General features: G+C 39.9%; 1 protein-coding gene across 1 annotated transcript; it reads left to right on the top strand.

The window, feature by feature from the left end:
• Nucleotides 1-46: 46 nt before the first annotated feature.
• On the top strand, nucleotides 47-6,401 carry il20ra (interleukin 20 receptor, alpha). Its single transcript, XM_082505104.1, has 7 exons — nucleotides 47-1,005; nucleotides 1,657-1,783; nucleotides 2,035-2,258; nucleotides 2,339-2,514; nucleotides 3,122-3,266; nucleotides 3,536-3,672; nucleotides 3,985-6,401. The coding sequence occupies exons 1-7, from the start codon at nucleotides 957-959 to the stop codon at nucleotides 4,819-4,821; spliced, it is 1,695 nt and encodes a 564-aa protein (XP_082361230.1). The 5' UTR covers nucleotides 47-956; the 3' UTR covers nucleotides 4,822-6,401.
• The last annotated feature ends 6,540 nt before the right edge of the window (nucleotides 6,402-12,941 follow it).

Genomic DNA, 12,941 nt, shown 5'->3' with positions numbered 1-12,941 from the left:
ACAACGCTCGCATTTTTGAGTGTTTGAAATCTGTATTCAAAAATTCTGTCCCTTCACTAAGACAGGTCTGTGGCCACAAGATGTCACAATGGACGATGTTTGAGCACCTGCTGTTCTTCTCGATATTTGCTAATTGATTTTTCCATGTTTTGTTTATAGCTTTCGTGAGGTTCGTGGTGGAATAATTGGTGGTGTGATGAAGAAGAGTAAGAGTAAATGTTTACACTTTAAACAAAACAGCTTTCTCTTTGCAAATGGGTTACCCAGGTTTAGCTCAGTAGGGTCAATATTAATTTTTAATATCTAATCTCATTTGACAGTGTATTTAGAGAGAGAGAGAGGATATTAGCTGGGGGGAAACGGACTAAGGAAATAACACGGAGCACCTTATTACTCAGGCTGCTATCCGGATAAACACCACAGGAACATCTTAAGGAAACTGTACCTGTTCCCACATAACAGCCTCCACACGCCACACCACCGCAAAATTAAACACAGTTCACTTATTTATTTGGAAATGGGTCACGTATAATGTATTTTTTCTTTCCACATATTGGAGTGGATCTAATTGTTTACTAAGTACTTGTACTTAAGCTTAGATTTTTGTAGCCTATTATCTCAATAGACGTCGACACGCCCACGCGCGGCTCACAGGTGAACTGTTCACAAACGAGTAAGGTCACATTCCTTTCCCCAAAAGGAACAAGGAAGCCTGTCAGGTCGCAGGGATTCCTTTAACTGAATCCACGGGGTTTTATTGGTTGGCAGTTTCACGTAACCCTTCCGACTTCAGCTACATTCTTTCACTTTAAACCTTGAGTGCGTGGTTTTAATTTCCTTTAATCGAGAGAACTGCGGGCAGGTGTACTATGAGGAGGAACTGGGGGGAACCTGCCGAGGGGATTGGAAGTATTTGCTTTCTTGTTTTTGTGAAAACATGACGACTCCGTACAAAGATGTTGGCTATATTCACATTATTCATTTTTTATAGCCTGCACTCCACAGGTAGGTCTGCATTTAAATGCTAATATCTATTTTCTTTGTTGTTACTTTGTGGCTGCTGGGTTTCTTTGTTTCCACTGTTTCCATTTTGTCCAGTTAGTTTTATGGCGTTTATTCAGTTTAAGCGGACTGACTTTTATACTACAACAATGCACCCAACGATGAGATCATTAAAGAAATTAACACATTGTAATTTAGTTCTTCCACATTAAGTGCAGAAAGCGGCTGTTAGAGCTACAAACACGTGTGGTTTTGTTAACAAAAAATGTATTAGTCCATCTAGCTCTACTTTAAGTGTAAACTCACTTTACAGACTCAGGTTTTTCATCCTGAGATCAAAGCATAAAACACATTATTTGATCTGTGTGCAAAATGTACTCTGGATAATCTTCCCATAGAGAATCTTTAATCAAACACTTTTATTGTGTTTGCCTACTTGAAATGATTTATAAGGAGCTAAGTGTACTGTGTGAGGTGGAACAAAGTCTGAAAGGCAGTGAATCATAGTGACAGCTCACACCTTATGGTCATATGTGGACAACTAGTTGAATAGTACCATTAAACACAGGGGAAGTTTAAAGGTCAGTCAGGACAACTAGAAGCTAGTGTATATTCTGATGACAGGCACCTCACCTCTTGTCTCTTTCCCCTCAGTCTCCCAGTCTGTTCCCAGCCCCATCAATGTCACCTTCTCTTCTGTAAATCTGAGGAACGTGCTGCAGTGGTTTCCAGGAAAAGGCAATTACGCAGATGAAACGCTCTACACAGTGCAATATTCCATGTGAGTAAATGTTTTAGAATTTAAATAAAAATGTATAGTTCCCAAGAACTAGCCTAGATGCAGTCCCAAAGGGATTTATTGGCAACAAAAAAAAAGTTCCAGCAAGGCTAAAAGAAATAAAATGCAACACGATCTCAAAATCAGTCTGCCTTGTTTAAGTTAATTTTCTTTATTGACTGTGACTTTAAGCAAACTCTGCTCAACCTGTGCAAAAGTTCACCTCTGAATGTGTGGGTCTTTGTCTTTTCCAGCTATGGAGACAGAATTCAAGGTAAGAAGGGGAAACGGGTGAACTGGAAGGCAGTGCAGCACTGTACAAAAATAGTCCGGACGTGGTGTGATCTAACCAGTGAGATGTGGGATGAGAACCAGGGTTACTATGCCAAAGTTCGTGCTGTGGAGAGGGGAGCGTCTTCCAAATGGGCTTCTTCCAAATGGGCTTTCACACCCAGGAGATTTGAGCCAAAGACAGACAGTAAGTTAAAGAAACAAAAGCATTACATCATATTTAACATGTTTACACTTTAAACAATAGAGGTTTGTCCAACTTTGTAGCTACTTTGGGGCCCCCACTGCTTTCTGTGGAAATTGAAAACAACAGTGCCACCATCACTATGATGGGACCGATGAGGTATCCATCAAACAACCACACCCCAGCGCTTTCCATGGTGACTCTCTACGCCGAGATGACTTACAACCTCTCTGTTCGCAACACCCATCTGAACCAAACGGTAGGTATAAATCAAGTAGAAATATATATGACTACTGTAGCTTGACTCCGCATATAAGAAAAGTTTTAAAATTCTAGGAAGAGGTGAAACAATCTCTATCTGATGTTGCTGCCCTGAATTGCTTTCATTTCAAAAACAGGATTGTCAGGCACAAATAAAAACATTCATGCTAGACATTGTATTGAAAACTTCCTTGTAAAGCACTGAGTCAACTACTACAACTTCATTTTTTTTGTAGTTTTTTTTTAACTGCTTATATATGGAAAAGAAATAGTAAAAACTTATATGTGATTACTCATGAAAGTGGCCACTTTCTCATTACTTTCATACATTGTTTTCGTAAGTATCCAAAACATACAAGTTTCATTATATAATTTTTCAAGGGATCTTATATCTGTTTTCACTCTTATATGCTTTTCATACAAGTTTCACACAAGACGGATACAAACTTTAAGATTTATATATATCTTTTCCATATGGGTAGCTATGACGACAAACTAACCTACGCCCACAAAGCATAAACTTTTTGTTTTTTGTGCAGCAATTCTTTCCAAAATTCTTTCCCACTCTCTAGCACTACCTAATCTGTGCACTTGTTGGTTTTTAGCACCATTTCCCAGTTGTTGGCAGCGTGTACAAATACCGCCTGATGAAGTACAACATGGAATACTGCTTTTCTGCACAGTTGAAATTCTCCTCGATGCCAATCCACTGCCAGTCCTCTGCATGGCTCTGCATAACCACACCTCAAGGTACAACTCCATTGCGTGACCGTGTCTGTAAATGAGAATATTCGGCTCCCTGTTTGAAATGTAGAAAAAAATGTCAATAAACATGATATCAAAGCTGGAGAGCGATTAGTGTCTGTGCGGCAGGTGTATTGTACTTCCTTGTGTGAGCCAAATATGTCGGTCAAGGAAATGGTTCAGATGTTAGATTATTTTCTTTTCACATCACAAGCCCTGGATGAATAAATATTTTCACTCACTTCACCCTCTTTTTCTTTTTTTTTCTTCTCTAGACCCTGTGATTGAGCAGCTGCAGAGTGTGACTGTGGGTATTGTTGTTCCAGCTTTGTGCATTGGTATGATCATTGCAGCTGCCTACCTTTTCCATCGCTACCTGTCTGGGAAAGACCAACACAGTCCAAATATACTGGTAATAGAAATGCATATAAACATACTGGCAATTCAATACCTAAACAGCACTTAACTTTAATTAATGTAGGTTCGCTAAACTGGGCAATGCATGTTTTTTTTTTTGTTGTTGTTGTTGTTGTTGTTGTTGTTGTTTGTTTGTTTTTTTTTAAATACGAATTTAACAATTCACCTTAGGGAACCACTGACATAATTGCACTTGCAAACTGAAACTACTGCTTTGCATTTCACCTAAATGAGATATCTTTGAGTAGTGTTTCAAAGGTAAATTATCAAACATTTCATACCTTTTTCCTTCCCTTCCAATTTCCAGAACCCACCTTCTTTTCACAAGTCTCCTATTTTGTTCCCTCCTGAGAGTTCCAACCTCATCCCAATCAGCCCCATCAGCCCTGAGCCACCAGGAAACTTATTCACAATGTCAGGCCTTGAACACCCCATCTACTCTCTACAAGTTGTGGATCCCCCACCCAGCTACTCGCCCCAGAAGCATGAGGCTCCCTTGGATGATTTGTCCGTTGAGTACGGGGGTATCAGCATGGCTCCTCAAATCATTGTTGAAGGAGAAGAGGAAGCAAGAGGAGGGAATCAAGATGATGGAGACCGGAGAGTTGAGAGCGTTAACTCTGGTGGAGCTTACGCTCCTCAGGCTAACACTTCTTGGACATGCAAACAAACCCCCATGCAAACACATGGCCAGTCATCTGCAGGTTTACAGTCTTTTCCAAGATCAGCTACATGTGGGCTCAATAAAAAGAAGGATGGACAGATTGAAAGTTTACTGGTAAGCATTCGGTTAAATCTGCAAACAATGGAGGAAGTAAAAAGGGGAGAAGAGCTGCATGGAGAGGTGATCTGGAGCACACATAGGGAGGGAGTGGCAAACAGAGGTGTGGAGGAAGGAAACAACTGTGAAAATGTGCCTTTAATCTCTGCTTATGCCCCACAGAACATTCCAAACATGTCTGCCTCCTCCTCGGACCAATCTGACATCACGCTAGATGACTTTAGTGTCAATCATGAAAGAGGACTGCATGTACCTCTACTTTTAGAGAGAGGTAGAAGACGGAGTGAAGAGGAGTATGTGACGAGAGCTAGGTTGAGGCTAGATAATGTTTCTGTCAGCCAAGCAAGTGACGAAGAGGAATAGAAAGAGTTAGAACACGACAGGTGGAAACAGGGAGTGAAGTGAAGAAGGTTTTCAACAAATGGGACTTTGTTGGGATCCCCATGGATCAGTAGATGATATTCATCAGTAAAAACCACTAACCCTGTTCTTGAAAGATAATCCAGGAAACATGGCCAGTATACAGTTTCTCAGCTCTATTCAAATGCATACAGTGCGTGATAAAAGCAGCGTTTAGTACTTAGTACTCACTTAATAATGTTTATAGCTGAAAATCTACTGATATACACATGAAGAAATCATACTATGGTGAACTTTGAAGGATATGTATTTATCTTAATTACAAGATACACTGTATATTTTAATGTAATTTGTTTTGAATCTGTATTCATCCTCATGTAGCTGTCTGATAGTGACAGAAGATAATACAACATATGATCATAACCTAACATAACGAAGAAACTACACTTCATTCTGGACTGGTGTCTGACATATCTCTCTAAGATAATCAGATGTTTGTTTGGGTTTTTTTTTTTTAAATAGAAAGTACAGCAAAATCCTATATAGGAAACTTTACCCGTGTGTTTTCTTTTAAGGGTATGATCGCAGTGTATTGTAGATGTTGCATGACCGTACGTGTCCGTGTTTACTTGTAAAAGTTGAATTACAGTGGGTAGTTTTTCTTTTTGTTTTTTTTTTTTTTGTTTTTTTAAGAGAAAAAGCTTGTCCATCATGCTGTTCCGAGTAAAGCATTCAACCTGCTTTTATTTAAATACTGTGGACTATACACCTTTCGCTGTTGTGTTTGTGAAACGAATCCCTCGTTTTCACTGCCAGTAACAGCAGTATCTGTTCGGTAACTGGAAATGTTGATGTTAAGTGGAATGAGAAGTGTAACTGTACATGATCATGACAACATCTTTGATTAATAATGAGTTGTATGATCTGCAGTTTGTGTCCACTACCTTTGTGCCTTTGGGTTAAAAAAAACTGGTTAAATCTGTGAAATCTGATTATGCCATCATATCGTCTTTTGTCGCTTCTTCTGAACCTTGCAAATGTATTCCCATCTGCAGTATTAACAACATTATGGTTTTACCTTGTTCTTCTCCATTTTTGCTGTTTCTGTTCTGAGCTGAACAGAACATATTTTACACTTTGTCATTTAGAACTTGTCAGACTTGTTTACTGCAGTGAGTCCTGCATTCCAACACCAACAACACGCTTAAAATAGCAGTTAAAATATGTGATCATTACAAAGTACACAAAAGGCTTTCACTGGCACTTCTGAACATTTGTGCATAAATTATGCTTTGTTTTGACTTTTTTTGAAGGAAATCAGTGTGGTCTGTGTTAACACCGTTCCTCTTTCTGTGCCCGTGCTGTTCCTGCATGAAGTTGTAACTGCCCAAAATATGTTAATTTGTAACATCTGACTCATACCATCTCTTTGTAGCTCGATGGGACTTTCTTTTTTTTTTTTTTTAAATGACATCAGAAACAGCAGTATGCGACATTACGTGATGGCAGAGCTTCAGTTCATCCTTTGTCATTTTTTTTTTTTTTTTTTTTTTTTAAATAAATAGGACAGGGGGAATGAATGAGAGAAAGAGGGGGAGAGAAAGAAAGAAAACCAAAGGGGAGAAGAGACGGTGAGAAGGGGGGGGAAGAGAGAGAAAAAAAAAAAGAACTCCTGGGTCACCTGTATGGAGAAAAAAAAAAAACAAACAAAAAAAACAAACAGAGGAGACAGCAAACAACAAAGAGCAACATAATAATAGAGAAAACAAAGCACCATCACAATAAACTAGCTAGTCATAGATATCAATATTTACTAAATAATAAACGATATTGTGCAGCACGCAAGATAGACAGCGCACAGTGTGCTTTGAGGCAGCAGCCAAGAAAGCTTTAGTCCGCGTCTGTGAATACCCATGTGTGCATACCTGTGTGGATCAGCATGCTTGCATTCCAAAGGTTTCTCCATGTAATGATCTGCTAGGGAGTGTGGGGGGGCCACAGCCCCGTCCTCCAGGGTGTGAAGCGGGTATGGAGGAGATCAAAACTCCAGACATCCAGAGGCCCCCAGAACACAAGAGACCATGGAAGACCAACAGAGGGGCAGCCGCGCCACTGTTCCAGTAAGAGCTGAGGAGAGTCCCAGATGAGGGCTCGCCCAGCAGCCGCGGAGCAGAAGTCAGGGGGAGTTGCAGTGACGCGCCCGTGAGCTCCGCCGGCCCCCAGCTGTGCCTGAGTGACCGAGCCCCAGGCCGAGAGGCCGGGGGCACCCCATCTCCAAAGGGGCCCGAGCGAGCCCCAGGCCCCAGGCCCCGACAAGCGGCCGCCAAGGAGTGAGCCGGTGTGTACCCGGACGCCCACCCCCAGACACAAAGAACCACCAACACACCGACACCTGAGGGAGTCCGCCACCGGCAGGGGAAGTGGTGGTGGGTGGAGATAGGCCTCCAAACCTTGGAGGGCCTGAGGTGTCCCCAGAGAGGTGGCGTCTGATACCCAACCTGACATATAGACACAGACATACAGGCACACACAGACACAAACATCCATTCCCACCCTCATGCTCTCATATGCACTCACTCCACACTCAACCAACGTGGAGACAGACATAAAGAGACGCTGTACACACAATCACACTCCCCAAGCGTACTCTACAAACCGGGTCTAGGTACCCTTGCCCCTGGAGGGGGGAATTGCACCCAGACCCAGGTGGTGTTACCCTTTTCCCTGCGGTGGGGAGAGGCAGACCACCCCGACTCCGCAGCAGCAGGGAGGCCCCACACCCCAGACCGCAGTCGGACGGCCAACTCCTCCTACTAGCCCTCCCGCTCCAGCAGGCCGCAGAGATGGGACTTTCTGAGAATAAATTATTTCTTCCTGTAGAAGCTTAACCTTTGTGTTACTAAAACAACACAGAGGGGAAACAGGTACATTTAGTTTCTGACACCCACTTCTAACGTCCATTCTGCACACTGATAACATCTAAAACAGGTTGTTTCAGGTTAATGCATTTACAGAACTCAGTTTGGTGCATGAACTCTGGTTAACCGTTCATTTAAAACCATGATATCCATGTTGTTTCATAGCTTTATATAGTTTGTTGTCCAGTTAAACCCTTGTATTTTAAGAAGGCATTAGGACACTGTATACAATGCAAATGTCATAAACCCATATTTTACTCACAATGGAACACAGCGAGCATATCAAATATTTAAACTGAGGCATTTTACTGTTTCATGAAAACTATTAGGTTGTTTTAAATTAGATGGCAGCAACACATCACAATGTTTGGATGGGGGTATGGGGGGCAGCAAAAAGCTAGAAAGGTAAGTGGTAGTAAAAAATATTTGGAAGAGCATTTTGTAACTAATTATGTTCATTAACAACAAGTCAGTAACATGATAGAGTGTGAAAAGAGCATCTTACAGAGGCAAAGATTCTCAAAAGGTGAGCATGGGTTTGCCCAAAAAACTACATCTAGAAATAGTGGAATACTTTTAGAATGATGTTTCTCAGTGTGTAATTATGAAGACTTTATCTATAGTACATAATAAAGTACAATATTATCAATCTTTTTTGAGAATCTGGAGAAGTCTCTGTGCACAAGGGAGAAGAACAAAAATCAATATTGGATGACTTTGATCTCTGGGCCCAGTAGTAGCACCACATTTTAAAAAAAGGCATGATACTGTCAAAGACTCAGGAACACTTCCAGAAATCAAAGGATGCTGAGATCAAGCACGCTGTTCATCTGTTCTAAGCTGTTGTACTTAGCTTGTAATCCTCCTGTTGACAGCTTGTTTATACGCAGGAAACAGGTTTGTGCGAGCTTTTATTTCAGCCTGCATCTATGCAAATAGACAGAATTGGCACCAAAGTATCTGTTCTTAAATGCACATAATATAACACAATTTTGAAGTATGGTTAGACAAATGTTTCTATCTGGCCCACTCAAAGTTTGTGTACGTATGGATATCTGTTCCCTAAATCCTCCTAGATACGCTAAACAGTCTGCAAGGAACTTACTAAATGTCTATAGAGCATTTGGGAACTATTTTTAAACACTCATATCCTTACTGATTATATTCATTATGTAGTAGCTGTTCTCAGAATAAACTGCCATTTACGTGTAACTTACATGTACATTGTTGTCAGTAAATTTTGCAAAAACAGTTTTCAGTGCAGTGGCACTTTGGGGTGGGTCACGGGAATATGTGAAGAACTGTTCCCCAAAAAGTAATGCTAATAGTACCTGTAATTCATTACTTTGTCCTATGCAATGAATATGTAGCTTGCAAAGAAGGAGACATGTATTTATTGTTCATTACTTATTATTCTTGGTGTTTATGAAAGCCATTTTTACCATCTGATTATATATAATTATTATATCAGATAAAATGTAGATAAAAAGATTGATTTCATAAATTAACATAGATGTCTCTGTTTTAATACAGTGGGGCAAAAAAGTATTTAGTCAGCCACCGATTGTGCAAGTTCCCCCACCTAAAATGATGACAGAGGTCAGTAATTTGCACCAGAGGTACACTTCAACTGTGAGAGACAGAATGTGAAAAAAAAAATCCATGAATCCACATGGTAGGATTTGTAAAGAATTTATTCGTAAATCAGGGTGGAAAATAAGTATTTGGTCAATAACAAAAATACAACTCAATACTTTGTAACATAACCTTTGTTGGCAATAACAGAGGTCAAACGTTTACTATAGGTCTTTACCAGGTTTGCACACACATTAGCTGGTATTTTGGCCCATTCCTCCATACAGATCTTCTCAAGAGCAGTGATGTTTTGGGGCTGTCGCCGAGCAACACGGACTTTCAACTCCCGCCACAGATTTTCTATGGGGTTGAGGTCTGGAGACTGGCTAGGCCACTCCAGGACTTTCAAATGCTTCTCACGGAGCCACTCCTTTGTTGCCCGGGCGGTGTGTTTTGGATCATTGTCATGTTGGAAGACCCAGCCTCGTTTCATCTTCAAAGTTCTCACTGATGGAAGGAGGTTTTGGCTCAAAATCTCACGATACATGGCCCCATTCATTCTGTCCTTAACACGGATCAGTCGTCCTGTCCCCTTGGCAGAAAAACAGCCCCATAGCATGATGTTTCCACCCCCATGCTTCACAGTAGGTATGGTGTTCTTGGGATGCAACTCATAATTCTTCTTCCTCCGAACACGACGAGTTGAGTTTATACCAAAAAGTTCTACTTTGGTTTCATCTGACCACATGACATTCTCCCAATCCTCTGCTGGATCATCCATGTGCTCTCTGGCAAACTTCAGACGGGCCTGGACATGCACTGGCTTCAGCAGCGGAACACGTCTGGCACTGCAGGATTTGATTCCCTGCCGTTGTAGTGTGTTACTGATGGTGACCTTTCTTACTTTGGTCCCAGCTCTCTGCAGGTCATTCACCAGGTCCCCCCGTGTGGTTCTGGGATCTTTGCTCACCGTTCTCATGATCATTTTGACCCCACGGGATGAGATCTTGCGTGGAGCCCCAGATCGAGGGAGATTATCAGTGGTCTTGTATGTCTTCCATTTTCTGATGATTGCTCCCACTGTTGATTTTTTCACACTAAGTTGCTTGCCTATTGTAGATTCACTCTTCCCAGTCTGGTGCAGGTCTACAATACTTTTCCTGGTGTCCTTCGAAAGCTCTTTGGTCTTGGCCATGGCGGAGTTTGGAGTCTGACTGTTTGAGGCTGTGGACAGGTGTCTTTTATACAGATGATGAGTTCAAACAGGTGCCATTCATACAGGTAACGAGTGGGGGACAGAAAAGCTTCTTACAGAAGACGTTACAGGTCTGTGAGAGCCAGAGATTTTCCTTGTTTGAGGTGACCAAATACTTATTTTCCACCCTGATTTACGAATAAATTCTTTACAAATCCTACCATGTGAATTCATGGATTTTTTTTTCACATTCTGTCTCTCACAGTTGAAGTGTACCTCTGGTGCAAATTACTGACCTCTGTCATCATTTTAAGTGTGAGAACTTGCACAATCGGTGGCTGACTAAATACTTTTTTGCCCCACTGTACAAGAACCAAGCGAACAAGCACTGCAGGCCTTGCAAAAACAGCCTGGGATAAGTTTGTGTCATTAAAGTGTCATTAAAGCGCTTTTGCAAAATTATATTTATAAAGTTTGAATAAAGTACAGCAATTAGCTTTTTTTAAATTTAGCACTGCCATTGTGTTATTACACAGCATGACTTTCACTGTTTTTAGGAATAAAATAAAATAGAAATAAAAAACACAAAATTTGATATGTAATGTATTATTTTGATGTATAGTGTCATTATATAATTGTTTATTCAGTGTATTCTGATTTTTTCTCCGCACTTCACTCTGATTACCCAGGTATAATTTCATGACAATATGCTTTTCTTTAGATCTTTGAATATCTGTTTACCTTCCCTTGTGTGTTCTGTCACTGCATACTTGCTTTGTTCAACAGAATTTGGCACCCAGCCTAAATAAAAGGGTAGTCATTTGATTACTAAGTTTGTTTGTTAAATTCTTTGGAGTCCTCGTATTCAAGTCATCTTCCTCCACCCACTGTGACAGTTTTTATGTGGTTTTAATTTTTTTGTTTTGTTTTTTACAATTCATTTTATCTTTTTGAGATTGCAGAGGTTTTAAGCTCTGTATACTTCACAAAAGACATAAATACAACCTGGCTTATTGTGTATCTCAGTGTTTAGGTTTTGCTGACACCTGTGTGTGCTTTATTGAAGAAAGAAAAGAAATATTCAATTGATGGAAAATGACAAGAATACTAAGGAACAATAACTCAAAGTTAGACTGAACTTATGTAATTACAAGTTTACCCTGAAGTCACATTTTTTTTATGGTAATGTGGTTTAGATTTAAGATGCTTATAACTTGAATTTTGTTCCAGGTGTCACAATATGTGATGAATGTTCAAAATATGTAGCTTTGAAGAAGATAAAAAGATTATTGTTAAAAGAGTAAAGGATAAAGTAAGCAAGTGGCGATTGTACCTAGTGCATTGTCTTTACACTTACCGCCCCTAATCATTTAAAACATTTATCATTCTATGTCCTGATTTGAAAAGTTGGTGAAACAAAATTAAGTTCTTTCATTCACTTGTGCACTTTGTTGTTGTTCCTGTATAAGTGATAGGAACATCAGGAAGAAGGAACAGAAGACGGTGAAGACAAGTGGCAAGGCAAGGGAACTGGACGAGTAGCTTAATTGGATCCCACAACATCCAATATCTCTGACATCCATGATCTCTCTGTCCAGAAGAGCGCATTCGTAGGAAATGTAAAGATACTGCGCAGGACCCTCAAACTCCCAGGCCCGTTCTAAACCTATATATAAAACAACAACAACAACAACAACAACAACAACAACAACAACAACAACAACTTATGAATATCGCATTTTTTTTGACACGACATCAAATACTTTTGTTTTACTTTTGTTTCTATTCCTAATACATGCTTAGCGCCTCTCCGAAGTGAAAGTAGAGACAATAGCGACATCTGCTGGTTAAACTGTAGATGACATAAGGTTGAAAACAAAACTGGGATAAGTACTTATTTAGAGAAGGACCCTTGTGAGACAGATAAATGATGTTTTACTTTAATAATACTGTAATTATTACTATATTTTAATTATATAGATTATTTTAAACCACACAAGCGGGTAAAAGGTCTTTCTTAAATATTATATAATGCATACATACGCTATCATTCAAGATCCAAACTTCCAGTTTTGCTTTGGGATATCAAATATCCTCATCTCAGCTGATACTTTTATCTACCTTTCATTTACCAGTCAGGTATGTCCCCACATGTTAATAAAATGTTGAAATATTCGCTTTACCTTTGCTACCCGCCATGATTTGAAAACCTTTATCGTGTCAATTCTTCTTCTGTGCCTAATTTATAGGCTGTGAAAGTTCATTTTTTACACGTTTAATTACTTTAAGAATGGGCCGTGATTAAATGTCTGATTCTGGATTGGAAGAATAAAAGAACGTATTTGAATGTATTCAGGTTAAATACAAAGCAGAGAATTTAAAATATTTGTAAGTGTATGAGTCAAGGTTATTGTAGTTAACTAAAATTGAACTAA

Source organism: Aulonocara stuartgranti (assembly GCF_965226115.1).
Source record: "Aulonocara stuartgranti genome assembly, chromosome: 15".
NCBI classification, from domain to species: domain Eukaryota; kingdom Metazoa; phylum Chordata; class Actinopteri; order Cichliformes; family Cichlidae; genus Aulonocara; species Aulonocara stuartgranti.
This window is presented reverse-complemented; position numbering and strand designations above follow the sequence as displayed.

Excerpts from the sequence above, each read along its gene's own strand:
- il20ra (XM_082505104.1), top strand. The coding sequence starts at position 957 with ATGTTGGCTATATTCACATTATTCATTTTTTATAGCCTGCACTCCACA. Across the intron at positions 1,784-2,034 it reads TACACAGTGCAATATTCCAT|CTATGGAGACAGAATTCAAG; the intron begins GTGAGTAAATGT and ends TGTCTTTTCCAG. Across the intron at positions 2,515-3,121 it reads ACACCCATCTGAACCAAACG|CACCATTTCCCAGTTGTTGG; the intron begins GTAGGTATAAAT and ends GTTGGTTTTTAG.